Source organism: Artibeus jamaicensis, unplaced genomic scaffold, assembly GCF_021234435.1.
Source record: "Artibeus jamaicensis isolate MK-2021 breed Jamaican fruit bat unplaced genomic scaffold, CSHL_Jam_final scaffold_474, whole genome shotgun sequence".
In the NCBI taxonomy this organism is placed as follows: domain Eukaryota; kingdom Metazoa; phylum Chordata; class Mammalia; order Chiroptera; family Phyllostomidae; genus Artibeus; species Artibeus jamaicensis.
The window spans coordinates 39,898,892-39,915,569 of record NW_026522046.1 but is presented as its reverse complement, the minus strand read 5'-3'; the positions used below and the strand labels follow the sequence as shown (position 1 = coordinate 39,915,569).

The window sequence follows — 16,678 nt, the reverse complement described above, 5'->3', positions numbered from 1 at the left end:
CCTATAAGAAACTCAGATACACAGACACAAAGAAGTTAAAAATAAAAGACGAAGAAGATAAACCATGCTAACACCAAAAGAAAGCTGGCAAGACAAATCTGCCACTTTGTAGAACACCCTTCTTTTTTGGGTGACTGTGAACACAGGAGTCTGGCTGCTGCTTCCCCTGGATTCCTCCACTTGCACCTCTGAGTTCCCAGGCAGCGGCACCCCTGAACTGGGAGCAAGGCCCTGGGCACTCTTGAGGTTGCCTAGGATGAGCGGGTGTCCTAGCATCTGGCAGGACAACCAGAGGATGACCCACACCCACTGAGAAGCCCAACTATCCCGGAGAAGTCACTTGTCCCATGCCACTCTCTGGCTGGCTCTGCTCGCCATCTGGCACAGGGTGAATTCTTCAGGGTCAAGGGTACCGTGTCACAGGTGATCTTAACCACTTCCCTGGGCTGTTTCTTGTTCCCACTAGTCTGCAGAGAGCACTGTGACATGCACTGTGTGTGTGATGAAGGAAGGCACTGGCCTCTGCAGCAGCTCGCTGGCCTGTGTGACTGATGGTAGGTGACAGCCTGGAGCCTGCAGCACCCCTGGCACTCGCTGACCTACTTTCTCCATCATGGGCTGGAAACATTTATATAACAGAAGGCCACAGGGCCCTGCTGTCCCCCTGACACAGGAGGAGGTGTTTCTAATGAAAATGAAGCAGGCTCCCCAACCTGGCACCTGGCAATCCAGTGTGTGGGTACTGGGAATTCAGCCTTCCACATCCCGGAGTCAAAAGGGCTTGCTGCAGGGTGCCTCTGTAGGGAGGAGCTCTTGTATCTGGTGCCACACCAGTCACTGGAGCTAGAGCCCATTTCCTTTCCAAGGCCTTTCCTCCAAGTGCCCAGGTGCACTGAGCCTTTACCAAAACTCTGGGGGATAGCAACGCTCTCTGTGCTCCCCCATCTGCAGCCCACAGCCACATGAGGCTGTTTACTCAACACTTCAACGTTGCTGGTGAACTTTTTACATTAACTACAACTAGTCCCATGCAGCTAGTGGCCACTGTGCTGGACAGTGAGGATAGAGGACATTCATATAGAAGGATGATTTTTAAAATTCTCTTGCTGTGTTATACCTTCATGTTAAAATCCTTGCTATTTAAATGTTCTAATTGTGAATAATTAGGACTAATAATTGGAGTGTGTTGAAGCTGCCTATAAATACATTTTAAATGTAAGTGCTTATTATTGCAGAAATGCATTAGTAGCTGTCAATTTTGCCCATGCCTGTCAACCACCCATGACTGCTCTTTGCAGGTGTCCGTTACATATCACATAAGTGATGGGATGTGCTTTGATTCTGTGCTATATTTTTTTTCTTGTAGCATATTTTTCAGGAGAAATAGTTTGATGGGGAAAAAACAACTTTTTGTCCCCAAAAAAACCCCTAAGATTAGAGAAGAAGCTTGCCTTTTTAACCTGTAATCTCTCCTGTGTGGACGGAGCCTCTCATCTTTACAAGTTACATCATAGGCCCAATGTCCAGACAGCCTGACGGGTGCGTGAGGATGCATGCAGGTTTCACAGCACTTTTTTTCCTGAAGGATTTAGGCAGCAGCATAGGCAATGTAACGTTGTCATTATTGAGGGGACTAAATGTGGGGTAGTATGTGAGGAGCTCTTCCATAGCCAGCCCTGGGTTCCTCTAGGACTTCCAAAGCCTCATCCTTCGTTGTCCTGGCACATTCACGTATGCACCCAGGCAGGCTGTGACTCCTGGGGGCCTGTCATGCTGCCATGTGTGGTTGGCTCAGGGCTTGTCCTACACCTAGACCCACACCGGGGTCATCCAGAATCTTCCCTTGGCCAGACCTTCCTCCCTTTCTGACCAATAAAGACACTCTGCTGTCAGATCCCTATGGCCCCCATCCCCAGCTCCCCTGCCTGCCTGCCCACCCATTCTCTTAACCAGTAGGCCCCCTGCTCCCATTGAGGCCACTTCTGTCCTCATTTCTCCTCCTGTCTGTGCATCTCCCATGACGCTGTGATGTCTCTGCACCCATGTGTCCCCATGTGTTCATCATGCAATATCCCTGTACATACCCCTCACCTCCCCACATCCTGCCATGTTCCATTGCACCCAGACAGGTGGTTCTCCAGCACCTACCCCTTCTGCGCACTACACAGACAGACAGGAGCCCAGACTGCCTGCTCCAACTCCAAGAAAGGCTATACAAACACCACCCACATATACCCCAGCCCTAAGAATGAGGTAACAACTCCCAGCCCTAGAGTCAGGGTCAGGTGTACCCCAGCCATCCCCCAATATCTGGGCTGTGTACGTCCAGTTCTCCTAGACCTCTCTTTGTCGTATTTCAGAGTCCTCTCCACACTGTCCACTCCAGCCCTCAACTGACCTTGCTCAAATCCTCACAAGTGCCTGTCTTGGTTTTGTGTGGCCACTCATACACCAGGGTCAGGGGGTGACCTGTCCTCAGAATCCAGCCCAGAAGAGGACCTGGATCCTCCCCAAGAAGGGGCTGCAGTCATGAACCCCATGTGGACCTGAGTGGGGGGCTCAGCTCTTTGCTTGGACATTGTCCTCCATGATTCACCCATTCAGGCCAAGTCCCGAGGACCTGAGCACCAGCACACAGCCTGGGGCTCATTGCACTCCTCCCTCCTAGAGGCTCACTGCCCACAATCACTCCTTGCCTGTAACTCACAAAGTAGAGCCTTCATATTGCCTTCACTAACCTCTGAGCCAGCTGTCTGCATAAAGTAAACCACAAACAGACCAATGAAATGGGGGTGCAAAGCATTTTCTGAAAATTTACAAAGGGGGATGCTCAGCTCTGGGGCAGTTTAGTTGATAGACACTAAATCCACTTCTGAAGTGAGGATTACCAAGGTATCTCTACTCTAGATGTCAAGGGCACAGCAATACCTGGAATTCCTGACTTTTAAGGGTAAAAAGTCAAAGTGATCCCCACAGCAGGAGGGTGGAATCCTGGCACCAATGTGAGAGTAATGGGCAGCATTAAACTCACAGCACCATGGGCACTCACTGGATGCACATGAGGGCCCCAGGGCTTACTGGGTGACCCCTGGGAAGCTCCGGAAGCTAAGAGAGCTGTTTCTTTGTTACAGAGGTGAAAACTGAGGTCAGAGGACTTGATGACCTGTGCTTGTCCTATAGTTACTGCGCAGTGGGGCTGGATCTGTCCCTGGAGGGCTTTCCTGAGGCCCATCCCCCTACCGCCCTGGCAGGTCATTCCATGGATGCCAAGGAAGCCTTTTCCCGAGCCTCTGCCTCTTGTCAGCAGCCTCCTACTCCCCCAGAGTCCAGGACATCCCCCACTGCATTGGCCATTGGTGTTGTCAGCAGCATCTGTGCCTTCTCTTTCCAGGTGACACCATCTGGGCCCCATCTATCCTTCCTCACGGCACCCTTGGCACCTTAACCTACCACCCCCAGCCGCATTTTGGGAGAAAGATGGAGTCCAAGGTCTCAGAAGGTGGCCTGAATGTGACCCTGACAATCCGCCTGCTAATGCATGGAAAGGTACAGAAGCACAAGCCCTGCCTTTGTCACTCTCCAAAGAAGGCATCAGACAAGCCGGGAGGAAGGGAGATCCTGCCCACTGCTGGGGACTCTGTTTTGTATTATGCATTCTAAAATTTTAAGTAATCTCAGACTTATAGAGCAGGAGCAGTCCAGCCCAAAGTACACTTCTAGTACCATTTGAAAGCTAGTGAGTCACAGATCTGATGTCCTGTCGCCGAGTACATTAGCATGTATTTTCTATATGCTTCAGTGTTCTCCTCCGTTACCGCCTGCATCTGTCAAGTCAGGACAGCGATGCTGATCTGTTCTGGCCACCTGACCACAGACTCCATTGACAGTCCCAGTCATCCCTGCACTGCCCTTCCCAACAGGGCACTCCGAGGTGGCCTCACACTGCATGTCCTTGTCATGTCTCCAGCCTCTTTCAACCTGAAGGACTTGCCCTGGTCTTCCTTGGCCTTTTACCTTTGAACATTTCTCTCCAATTTTTTTGTAGAATGTCTCTCATATTGGCTTTCTCTGATGTTTCCTCACTAGTTGGCAGGAAAATTACAGAAGCTTTCCTATCAGGTGGTCCAGATTTCAGGGTGTCCCATTACTGATCACCCAATCTGAGAAATATCTGCCAGGCATCTCCACCTAGAACTGCTTTTCTCCCACTGTTTCTAGGTAGTCATTGTTGGGGGTACATAGACACTATGTAGGTACCCTGCTAGTCAGTAGGCTTTCAGTGTATTCATTCATCCACTCGCTCATTCATGTCTGCATAGACTGACTCAGGGTTTGTTCTTTTATCCAATTATTCTCCATTCTGTCATTATTTATTTTAATGCTCATATTGTCTTGGCCAGTGGGGGTCCCTCTATGGGTCCCTCTGGGCTGGCTCTTATGTCCCTTTGACATGGCCCAGCGGGGGTCCCTCTAGGCTGGCTCTTATGTCCCTTTGACATGGCCCATCATTTTTATAGCACTGCCTGGCTTCTGGCCCGAAACACTGCTCATGACTGATCTTGTGCTTTCCCTGCTGCAGTCATGGTATCAGCCATTCCTTCAAAGAAGCCTGACTTATTTGAGGGGAGGATGGTGTTCGAGGCCCATATTGGGGCACGTGGGGTGGTCATTGCCTTTGGTCTATTGCAGGTCCCAGACAGAGATGGAAAACGTACATGTGTGCCTGTGTGTATATGTGTGTGTGTGTATGTGTGAATGTTGTGTTATAATACAAACATGCACATACACATTTGCATATTTATTTACATATTGATTTTTCTAGATTGGGCCCTAGCAGTTTACACCCCTAATTCCAATCCTATAGCACAGGGTCCATCCTAACTTCTCCTCTGTCCCACATTTGTGCTATAAGAAGCCTGATTCTCAGGATGTGTGTGGCCTCTGCCAGGGCTGGCAAAAGCTCTGCTCTCATGCCTGTGGTTCTGCCCACCCTGTATTTCCAGAAGGGGGAGTGCTGACACCTGGAGCATCCCTTTCTTTGATGGAGAGATGACCACCAGCCTTTCCTTCCCTCAGCTGGGGGTGGCATTTGGTCAAGGTTGTGGAAGCTGGATGTGCACCATAGTAGGCAGTCTGTGGAGTCAGTTATGTGGCCCTACCTCCAGCCTCAGCTGCCACAACCAGCACCAAACCCTGCCCATGGGAGATGACGTCCCTGACTGGCCACCAAAGGGGTCACTATCTTATGCTTAGTTGTCCTTTGCTGTCCCAGTCCCCAATGCACATACATCCCTTCCCCATGGCCTAGGCAGGGGTGTCCAACCTTTTGGCATTTCTGGGCCACACCGGAAGAAGTGTTGTCTTAGGCTACACATTAAATGCATTGTGACATGTAATCACAGAAAAATCTCATAATGTTTTAAGTAAATTTATAATTTTGTGTTGGGCTGCACTGATAACCATTCTGGGCTGTGTGTGGCCCACGGGCTATAGATTGGACACCCCTGGGAGTGGAAACGTAATTGCTGAGGTCTTTGTTTTGTGATACCAACAAGTTTTATTCTTAAAGATGTCATTCTTAGTGACTAGAAACAGGCTGGTCCCACCTCTGTGAGATGCACAGTGGTACTATGTGGGTCTCTCCAGAACAGAGAGGTGCTGTGATGAGCAGACCTGGCTGGGACCACATGTCCAAACTGTCATGGGCTTCAGGCTTTAGAACTACTTCAAGGGTGTCTTTGAATATTCTACCTTTTCAAAAATGTGAAGTAGCAAAGGCAGTGCTAACTTTTCTGTATATCACAAAATTGAGGGAGATTCTGTTGTTCACCTATTTCTTGCAGGGTTTCCTTTCAGCCTTAAGTGCATAGGTGTGTCTACTTGCTTAGCTGGGAAGCAGCTGGCCATTCCCCCTCTGCTCAGCTGTTGTCTGTCAGAGCAGGACCAGGGTCAGTGGTGGTCAGATGGGCACACAGGGACTCTCCAGACATAGGGCCTGCAAGCCCTCTTATGACTGTCTAAATGTCCCTTCCTCACTCAGAACAGGTGGGTTCACAGTGTCTGTTATAGTTGCTTTCTCCTTCCGCTCTATGACATCAGCTTTCTGTGATCTTTCTTACAGGAAGTTGGAAGCATCATTGGGAAGGTAATTATTAAGCAAACTCTCTGCCTCTGCCGGGGTCTCTGTGCTGTGGTTGGGAGAGAGGTGCCTGCAGGACAGCAGCATGCATCTCTGTGCAGTGAGGATCCCAGAGGAATTCTAAGTCTCCTACTTTCAAGGCAAACCACTGTGGGGCTGGACTGAGAGCATCCTGTTTACTGGCTCCCAGCTGATCACTCAGCAGCCCTGCCTGCCTCCCGTTGCCCTGGTAGCCAGACCATCCTCCTGGGTGTGACAGCCCAGTAAGAGTTCCTTTACTTCCATTCCCCAGAGCGGTCACCTACCTCTGTGAGTGGTAGTGAGTCTCTGCATTTCCATTCCAAAACAGAAGAGACATTCTTTGGGGGGGAAGTCAGCCTATTTGGAGCTCGTGCCTATGGGAGAAGTCAGCGGGGAGGTGCTGCCCTCACATTAGTCCATTTTGACCACCGCAGGATTCCTGGGATCCCAAGTGGTCCCTGTGCAGTGGGGGTACCTCCAGTGCTCAAAGTTCAGCTCTTTCCTCAGGGGGTCCCCCTGTCCCCTCCCGCTTGTGGGCCTGGTCCTGGTTTGCCTATGATGAAGATGGGGACAGCTGTGAGCTGGGTGTATTCCTATCTCTATGGAGCAGGTGCCCTGGCCAAGTGTGGTACGCAATCAGGTCCCCAGGTCCAAGCCCTTCTGCCTTCATAGCTACATACTCCTGGGTAAACACATGGGTTTCGTCCTCTGTGGCCTCACATGTTGGGTGTTCTGAGGGCTCAGTGAGTCATGGAGTGTGCCAGGCTCTGGGCAGCACCTGGTAGGAGGAAGCCCTACCTTCTGAGGAGCTGCTGCCCGCTCACCCAGGGCACACTGAGGTTCAGGGGGCTCCCCAACACCTCACACCGCTGCACTAAACCTTCTGTTTGCCTGTAGCAGACCCCTGAGTGACCCTTCTTCCTGTTGTCTAAATCTTTATTGCAGAAAGGAGAAACTGTGAAAAAGATGCGTGAAGAGGTGAGTTTGTGTGCATCAGCTGTGTACTGTCTTCAATGGGCAGGAGGGCTGCTGCAGTCACTGCACTTGACCAGAGGCACCCAGCAGCACCGAGGCCCCTCCCCACATGCAGATGCCAGCGGTTCCTGCAGGGACTGCCGTGGGCACAGTGCATCCTTACTGCTCACTCAGGTCCTTTCTCTAATTAAAATTTCACTGTAGAAGGCAATACTGGAGAGACCTTTACTGATTAGTGCCAAGCTTAGCCCGCCAGAGGCCAATTGAATATATTTGTATCAGTTGTTGGGGAGAAGCCACCCATTACTGGCCCTGCAGGGTCAGCTTTAATTCGGTTTCTGCGGTTTACTCAACTCCCTTCTAGAGTGGTGCCCGGATCAACATCTCAGAAGGAAACTGCCCAGAAAGAATCGTGACCATCACAGGCCCGACTGATGCCATCTTCAAGGCCTTTGCCATGATCGCCTATAAGTTTGAGGAGGTAAGATTCACCCACTTGAGACAAGTGCTGGACAGGGCTGGTCCCAGCCTGTTCTCATGCACCTCTTTCACTATATCTGGACAAGGTCATGGCCTAACCCACTCAGGACAACCTCTCTCAGCTCCTGTCCCCTCCGCCACCTCCCAGGACTCTCCCTGCTCTGATCCACCTGGTAGTGGATCAGTGTCTCCCTTGTTTGGTCCGCAGGTATGCTTGCCCATCTTACTGATATGTCCCCAGGCTCTGACCAGCGTGTGTGGGCCTCAGCCCTCTCTATAGCAGCTGGCCTGACCATAGGTAGAATAGTTTGGCCTAGGTGTGAATGGGTAAAGGAACACAGGTGAAGGAGGGAATTCCCTGTGGGGTCACATGAATGCCTGTGTACATATGTCAGTGAGTCACATCTTAAAGTTTTTATGTGTTTCAAAAAATTTTTTAATTATTTGGAGATACATTGAATGTTTTTATTCAGAGGATGATCAAGCTGGAGAATACATTTTTCTGTCAAAAATGTCACTGTCTCTGTCCAAAACCCCTATGCTCTGCCAGGCCCTACGGACACATGAGTCCAGGTACCCTCCAGTCTGCACCCTGCCCTGTCCATAGCAGCACCATGGCTGCCCTGGCACATGTCTTTGTGGGTCCCCTTCTGTCCATCCCACCACTCTCTCCTTGTCCTTCTGAGCCTGACTTGGTCTTCAAGCTGCTGTAACCTGCCCAACCTGACTGCTGTGCCCTCTCTCTGCACACTCAGCCATTTTCCTGGGCATGTGCTCGTTCATCTAGGAGTGCATAGATCTTCACACTGGGTCCTCTTCCCCATGAATTGGAGCCTTTCGGAGAAAGGCCCTCGCTGCTAGTCTGTTTTAGCCTGTGTTCCCTGCCCCCTGGCTCATCAAGGGCTCGAAGCAGAGCCTTGCATCTGCATTCCTGGTATTCACACACAGGCTGTCAGCCAACACACCCACTTTTCTCCATCCCCAGGACATCATCAACTCCATGAGCAACAGCCCTGCCACCAGCAAGCCCCCAGTGACGCTGAGATTGGTGGTCCCAGCCAGCCAGTGTGGTTCCCTGATTGGCAAAGGTGGCTCCAAGATCAAGGAGATCAGGGAGGTAACAGGACCATTCCCATCCTGGTGGGTGCTGAGCCACTGGGTGGGTAAGGGGGCATGTGCACAGGTGCCAGGCACTGCATGTGCCTCTACTGGGGACGAGAAGGGGCCTCCTAGGACAGGTGGATTGAGTACCCTGCCCCTGTCATGTGGCTCTGAGGCACAGAGGCCCTACACATGGGTCTGTGGTCTCTGCCCTCAGTTCTCTGGAAGAACAGGAGCCATCTCAGCTGGGATGGAGTTGGTAGGAACTGCAGAGTTTATCATTTCATGTTCATTCTTTTCAGGGAAGGCCTGATCCTACCCTTCCAGAATGAGGGTGGTCACCTCTTCTTCATTCCTTCAAGTAAATAGGTCACAAAGTTTAGGCTCATCTTGAATCCATCTTTCTCTGTGACCTAAAACTTCACAGAGGAGATAGAATTCCACATATTTGAAAAAAAGTGACTCCCTTTCTGTCTTTGTCTCCTGCGAATGACTGTCCACCAATTAAAATGCCTCCTAGGCAGCAGTGCTCATCCTGCACCAGCTCTGTGCTAGTGATGGGTTGAGACAGACAAGATCTGCCCACAGGGGCTCCCCAAGGGAACATGCGGAGGGCCTGGCTGCCCATGGAGGGCTGCCCATGTCAGGGTGGCTTCCTGGTACACTGTGCCCTCCAGAGAATCCAGGAAGTGCTACTTCAGCATTTGCTGCCCCCTCTTCTCTCTGCTCTGCCCCTTCCAACGTCTGGTTTCTCCAGTCCACAGGTGCCCAGGTCCAGGTGGCCGGGGACATGCTGCCCAACTCCACAGAGCGGGCAGTGACCATCTCAGGAACTCCCGACGCTATCATCCAGTGCGTCAAGCAGATCTGTGTGGTCATGCTGGAGGTACAGTCTCTGCGTCTGTGCTCATGGCCAGCCTGCTCTCATTACACGCTGGCTGTGGCTTCTTAGTGTTGGTGACAACAAAGGCTTTTGTGCTTTGGGGCCCTGATGTTTCATGAGGTCAGGGCTGTGTAGGGGCCAGGTATCAGAAATATATGACCCAGGTCACTGATCTAGGCCCAAGGTGACCCAAGAAGCCATGCCAGCCACCGTGGAGGAACAGCACTGGTGCCTGCCACCTATCGGGGGTGGTCCATCATCTTCAATGGGCTGTCACTGGAGAAGACATGTGGGGAGGCATGTGCTCCTCCCTTTTTTCCTGGAACTGAGATGGAAAGTTATTAGTTGTGATATGAAGGGTGTTTACTAAAGGGTTGGGCCTCAAAAATGGTAGAAGAGATCTGCAGTGAAGACAGGTCTGTTCTGAAGATGAGTTTGCACTGGAAAGGGGTCCACACTGGAAAGAGATCTGCACTGGAGGGGCGTCTGCACCGAAGACAGGCTGTGCTGGAGATGGGGACTGGAGGGGAAGGGTGCTTCCTGTGGGCAAGACTCCTTGCTCCAGACCTGCTGAAGGCATCTGAGAGCCCCATCAAGGTACAAAGGACAGGATTTAGAAAAAGCACGAAAATGCCCAAATTCTAAAGATGGAAAAGTAAATAAAAGGATTAAAAGCCAAAGGAGAAGCAAAGAAGGTACAGCTGAGCAAGACAAAGCCTCTCCTGAAATTTTTGGGAAAAAAGCCCTGACATTTAAATTTCAGACAATACCAAAAATGCAACAACAATCATTGAAGCAATCAATAGTTACCTGTGTTTCTTTAGGCTAAAATGAAGTCATCCTGGCTCAGATTAAAGGCTCCAGCAACTGTGCTGGTGGCCAGGTGGCGGGGGCCCAAGGATCTGCTTGAGTGACTGCCACAGCCATCTCCCAGGGGAACCGCACCTTGCTGGGCAGCTGTGGGTATATCACTCTTTCGTACTTGGCTTGGTATTAAAACCCATGTCCAACTCTTTAAAAAAATTGTATAGTTCTTATTTTCCTGAAGTGTATTTTGTGAAGTAAAAAAATATTTTCCTAAATGTTGTTCTGGCGTTTCCCCAACCACTGGTCGTGGCGACAATTGGTGCTGACCCATGTTCCCTTCAGTCCTCCAGTGAGGCCATATAAGCAGTAGCAATAGGCCTAGGACTCTTGAATGCTGGCAGGTGCCCATCTGTTAAGCAGCAGTGGGTGCCTCAGGGTGGCAAAGAGTTATAACAGTTCCAGTATTGACACAGCTGCCCATGTCCCCATCAAGTGTCAGAGGAGAACTCGTGGTCTCCTCAGAATTCCTTCCAGGTGGTGTTGCCTGTTCCACGTTCATGGTCAGCCCCCAGAAGCAGGCTCAACCCTCGTTAACTGCAGGGCACTGTCGCCCCCCCAGGCCATGACTGCAACTGCCCTGTGTCCTTCCTGATGGCTGGAGGCTTATGTGGTTGGTGAATGGTGAAGTACACACAGCTAAAATCAAAGAAAGCATTGGACTGGGGTGATGCCTTCTTGTCAGTGTCACAAAGCTCTTGAAGGTCAGGAGCAGCCATACTACCTGGGGAGGAAGATTCATCACACCTGGAAACGGTTGGGTCCACTTCTAAGTGAAGAGTAACTACACAAACAAAGCAGAAGACAAAAGGACTTTCAGGTGTAGCTATGGGGGTGGGGCTTTGAAATTACCACCTAGAAGGTTGCCCCTTAGTGCGAGCAAGTTGGTTGGGGCCCTGGGTAAAAAACCATGCACAGCAGCACCTGCTCCAGGGGGAAGCCGGACAGGAGGCTTTACTCAGAGGGCCTCTTCTTCATCAGAGGAAGCTGGGAATCGGGAATGCTGTCATCCTTGGCAAGATGGCCTGGCAGAACTCACAGTGCTAGGATTGCTGATGCTGCCATTGATGGGGTCAGAGGGCACTATGGAGTGGCGGGGATGGGCTGAGTCTCATGGTACAAGGGGCACGATGCCTGGCTCAGGGACAGGGGCAGCACCCAGACTGAGCCCTCTCCTTGAAACATGAAAACTGTCACTCGTTCATGCTTGGTTTAGTCATGGTTCTTCCACAGTGAGCCCTGAGTCCAGTCTGAGACCATAGTGAACCCCAGTTTGCACAGAAACACTTCTAGAGGCATTCATTCGTAACCGCAGAAATACTGAACCCCAGACACCAGTCGCAGTCAGATCACAGGCCTTCTTGGTACCCCTTCCACTTTATGGTGAGGTCTCGTAGCACAGCCAAGGTCACCCAGCATAGCCAAGTTTGCACAATCTGTTCAAGGTTTCATGATGTGGCCTGGGCTGCAGAATTGAAGCTGCTACCTACTCTGCTGTCCCCACATGACAGTGTGATTATGTGTCTTGGGTGGGGACACTCTGATGCCATACCCACCTGGCCAGGTTGTGGGCTGGACCTCCAGAACTCCCAGTAGGGCAGGCTTCCCTGGCCCACACCATCTGCCTCTGGCTCCTGACTCCATTACCAGACCTGGCCTGTGGCTGCTGCAACAAGAGAAGACTACCCACCAGGGGGACACGGAGGGCCTGATTGCCTCTGACCCAGGAGTTAGGTCAACTTTGGCAGACTTCGGATACTTGAGAATATCATTCACCAGAAGAAAAAATCCTATACTTTTGGACAGAAAATAATGAAAGGAAATTATAGCAAAGCTCATTATGACTGTGGAATATTTAATTTGGACTCTAAGCTTTTTGTTTTTTTTAAAGGCTCCTTTTCTAAATAGTGAAACTGGATGTTTCTAACTTTGCTGTGATTATGTCAGCCAGACATCACCACAGGCTAAGCAAGGCCTTGGGACATGGGGCCTGAAGCACCCATGGTGGAGCTACACACAGCCCAGCTTCTTCTGGAGGATCCAGGAGAAAGGGAGAGTTTCTCTCTCGGGACAACCCCAGGCTAACACACGTGTGGAGCAATAGTGCCCAGGCCTGAGGCGGCCATCTGGCCATCTGCCCAGTGTGCAGGGTCCTACGGGCAACGACAGGGTCACATCTTTCCTTTATTCCTCATTCTCAAACCCACACTCCCTACCGTACTACTGGGGTGGTTGTCACCCATGTGGGTGATTGGCACCAGGTGGGGCAATTAGGGTAGTGGTTAAGAGGAGAGAAGTGACTGCCTGGAGGAAACTGAGGTGGTGAGGGCATGGTTTTGGGCAGGCACCCTTCCACCACGAGGTGTCCCCCCACCCCTCTGGCGCTGCTGGCCCAGGGGGTTGGGGCAGATGAGGGTAGCAAGATGGGAGGGCTCGGGAAGGAGGCCTCCCCACCCTCATGACTGTCACGCTGTGAGGCTGTCTAACGTTCTCTCTCCCTCTCCTGTCCCTTTTCCTAGTCCCCACCGAAAGGTGCCACCATTCCCTACCGCCCAAAGCCCGCCTCCACCCCTGTCATTTTTGCAGGTGGTCAGGTAAGAGCCGACCCGCTCGCGGCCTCCACTGCCAACCTCAGCCTTTTACTGCAGCCCCCGCCGCTGCCCGTTAGTGCACTCAGGTTTTCTCCCTTCTCACGTGCACGTCTCCTGCCCCCCAAGCACTGGATGCAGAGCTCTCTTGGCAGACTGCCAGGCCCCGGGGTGGGCAGTGGGGTGAACATGGGCTGCTGCATAAGAAAGGCCGGGCTAGGCGGTGTCCAGCAGACAGAAAGGGCCAGGTGGGTACCCTGTGGAGTCTAGGCCCCAGAAACGTCTTCTCCCTGACCTGGCACAGGAGGACCATGGGTCCACGCTCACACCAGTTCTGCCTGGACTATAAGAGCTAGAGTCCCATTTTTCCCTGAAATACACATTCCCAACTTCCCACAGAGGAGTTCCTAAGAGCCCACGAGGGAAGAGTCATGCCTCTGAGGAAGGGAAAGATGCTCAACCGGAGGAGGGCCTTCGCGGTCGCAGCAGGCCAGAGACGTTCACTTTACACGCCTATCGTTTTGGCTAGAGCCACTGCCCTCTTTGCTCTCCTACCAGGAAGGGGCCTGGAAGGTCAGGGGTCACAGAAAAATTTTACGCGTGGCAGCAGTTAACTTAGTAGGGCCTGGAGAGAGCAAGGAGAGAGGGAGCTGTGCCCAGAGGCATGCCCAGCATCTCAGTTTGTCCTGCCCACCTTCGGGTTGCGCAGCCACAGCAGATGGTTGGATTTTGAAGACGCCTGGCCGGTGGTGCCTGGAGGAGCTCTGTGTCCAGTCGGCAGTGATGTGTGTCTGTTCAAAGGAGAGTTAAGACGGAGACTTTCCAGAGGTGATCCAGGTCAGGGGAGAACAGCCGTGGCGCTTTACTTTATCATTAAAAAAGAAAGGAAAGAGGCACATAACAAATTTCTTCATTTTTTTCTCCTCTACATAAGGGAATTGTATCTTCAGAATTGACTCACATGTCAGGTGAAAGATGGGGCCTCTGTTTCTACATCTTTAGTAGCATTTGAGGGATGCAACAGCTCCCCTGTGGTTCTCCCAGCTTCCCCATCCAGACGCGGCACACCCCACGGGTGTACGTATTTGGGGTGTCTCTGTTTCCTCCAGCCTGACTCACACTAAGTCTCCCAACGCCCCTGACCTTTGCCAGGAGGCTTCATGCTCATACATCTTCCACAACAGCCATGGGCAGGCAAGGGAGGCCCAGAGGCCAGGACCTGAGGGCTCATGGCTGCCCCTCTCTTCTCACCAACCTCAGAGAGCAGGGTAGAGCGGGGTGTCACAGTGGGCCTTGTTCAGAAGTCTGTTTCCTTTCCCCCCACAGTCGTGATTAGCTAGCAGGTTAGTTACCTGTGTGGTCTTGACTCAGGTGGGAACAAACCAGTGATCATACCACTCAGTGAAGTGTGGAACTTTATTCAAAAAGGAGGCTCATTAATATTAACACAAACAGGGTCCCAGGGAGCCCTGGCTGAAGTGGGCTGTGCTCAGCACCCTGCCATCCATCTCATCCCCCTATCTGTAAGGCAGGACAGTCGGCCGACCTCTCAGTCACCACCATCATGGGAACCTGTCCCAAGGTGATCACCAGGCTGTCAGCATTGTAACCCAGTGCTTATGCCTTTGGGACAGTCCAGGCCAGCCAATGGCTAGTCTTGGTCATCTTTGGGGGCCAAAGTCACATGAGACAGAGTCACCACTGCACTGCAGGTAACCAGGCAGAGGAGCCACAGTAAAGTGTCAGAAATGAGGGTGTAAATGAGACCTAACACAGCAAGGGAGCCCCTCCAATATCAGACCCCACACTGCCCTCTGGACACACTTCAAACCTGGACTTCAGAGTTGTGTGGCCAGAGAATCTCACCCTGACTTAACTGTGAGCAGACACCCTCCCTGCAGGTGGCCTGCCTGCGGCGGTAACATACCCCTGGAGGTCTCAGGCAGCGGGCAGGTACCCTGCTTCTCCAGCTGACCACAGATGATACAAGTTCATTTTGACAGAACCTTTTATCTGTCTGTCTACCTTTACTCTGCCTCGATCCAGAGGAGATGGTCAACTATGCACACAGTTTAAACAAAACTGAAGACCACAGCCACCGAAGTGAAGGAAAAGTGAGCCAGAAACTTAAGATGTCAGGGCAAAGACCTGCCCTGTCAGGATGCCCATGCAGCTCCACTCAGACATGCAGGACTGCAGTGCTGCAAGGCCAGCCTGTCCCTGCCTGTCTCTGTGGGGGCAGCATGTGTCCCAGGTCAGTGTGTGTTTGGTGACACATTGGAGCTTGGGGACACCTCCAAAAACCCTGAAGGTGAGGTGTGGATGCAGCTTCTGTGGACTCACAACACAAGCACAGGCAGCTCCGCACTGCTGTTTCCCCAGGACACTTGCTCTCTGATGAGATCACTTCACTTCCTGTGAAGTGCCACACTTGGGCCTCTCCGCTCATGGTCCCTGTCCAGTGGCTGGCTGGTCTTTAACACCAGGCTGGACTGCTTATATGAAAACTCAGCAGATACAAAACCTGCCATTTGGAAACTACCCTCAGTTTGGGGTCTCTGGAAGTGACTTTTGGACAGGCCTGAGATTCCCTTCAGATTCACAGGAACCTATGTGGGTGGGCCATCAGCTGTAAGCTTAGGACATGCCATGGGGGCCTTACATGGCCAGGTGCTAGAAGCCATGTCCCTCCACATCTGAGCCACCCTGTGCCTGCAGGCCCAAATGTGGCTGGCCTGGGGCTGATGGGCACATTCCACGTCACCAAGACCTGATGGCAAGTCTTTGGTCTTTACTCTCCCTTGACTCTGTGTGGTTTGTTTTTTGGCCATTAATTTTTGGAAGTATCTTAGCTGATGGACTGTTGAGGCAGGTGGCATGGGTGGGGCCTCTACTTGTCAGCGGGGTTTGTGTAGGGACCAGTAGGAGAGGCTGCAGGGTCCCACACTTGCTGTGACTGGTCCCAGTCACTGTCTTGAAACCAAATGAGGCCTCAGTACCCACTCTGGTCCTCCTGGGAGCTGTGCCAGGAGTGTGCTGCCCCACAAGTCAGAACAGCCACCCCATTCTCAGAGGCTGGAAGATGAACTGGTCAGTCTTGTGACTGATTTGGTTGCATTTATTACTTAATCTGGCTTTTGCAAAATTGGTTTTGAGTCACTTTTTAAAGACTTCTTTTAAGTATTTTAAGAAACTGGGGGTATGGGAGTCAAAAGCATTCAGGGGTGAGTCATTTCCCTCTTGCAGACCTCTAGGAAGTGGGGTGCAACTCCCTGGTTCATGTTTGTGGTTGTAGCTCAGCCAGCAAGGGGTGGTGGTGAGGCTTGACTCGAGGTCACTCCCCTTTGTCCTTCACGAGGCAGGTGGAGATGTGCTCTGGGAGGGGACAGCTGTAACCATAGGGCTTAGGACCTCTTCACATGAAAGTCCCGCCCAGGAGAAAGCCCGTTCTGCAGGAGAGGGCCTCTGCTTCCCTGGCTGATGGTGTTTCTCTCTCTAGGCCTACACGATCCAGGGACAGTACGCCATCCCGCACCCAGATGTGAGTTTTCACTTTGTTTCCCTTCCCTCCTCTTCTTGTTACCATTTACTACCTGCATGCTGCTGTGAACTGCTACAATATTAATA

General features: G+C 51.7%; 1 protein-coding gene across 18 annotated transcripts in view; it reads left to right on the top strand.

Annotated features, from left to right (window-relative positions):
• PCBP3 (poly(rC) binding protein 3) overlaps positions 1 to 16,678 on the top strand; it is a 219,463-nt gene that overhangs the window by 183,461 nt on the left and 19,324 nt on the right. For 11 of the 18 annotated variants that reach the window (XM_053658024.1, XM_053658023.1, XM_053658022.1 and 8 more), the window contains 8 exons: positions 3,392 to 3,546; positions 6,122 to 6,145; positions 7,106 to 7,138; positions 7,500 to 7,616; positions 8,601 to 8,732; positions 9,474 to 9,602; positions 12,983 to 13,126; positions 16,551 to 16,592. In XM_053658024.1, the coding sequence (XP_053513999.1) occupies positions 3,392 to 3,546; positions 6,122 to 6,145; positions 7,106 to 7,138; positions 7,500 to 7,616; positions 8,601 to 8,732; positions 9,474 to 9,602; positions 12,983 to 13,126; positions 16,551 to 16,592 (776 nt within the window). The remainder of the gene's footprint in view (positions 1 to 3,391; positions 3,547 to 6,121; positions 6,146 to 7,105; positions 7,139 to 7,499; positions 7,617 to 8,600; positions 8,733 to 9,473; positions 9,603 to 12,982; positions 13,127 to 16,550; positions 16,593 to 16,678) is intronic. The other 7 variants (XM_053658034.1, XM_053658031.1, XM_053658033.1 and 4 more) reach the window with 3 other exon arrangements.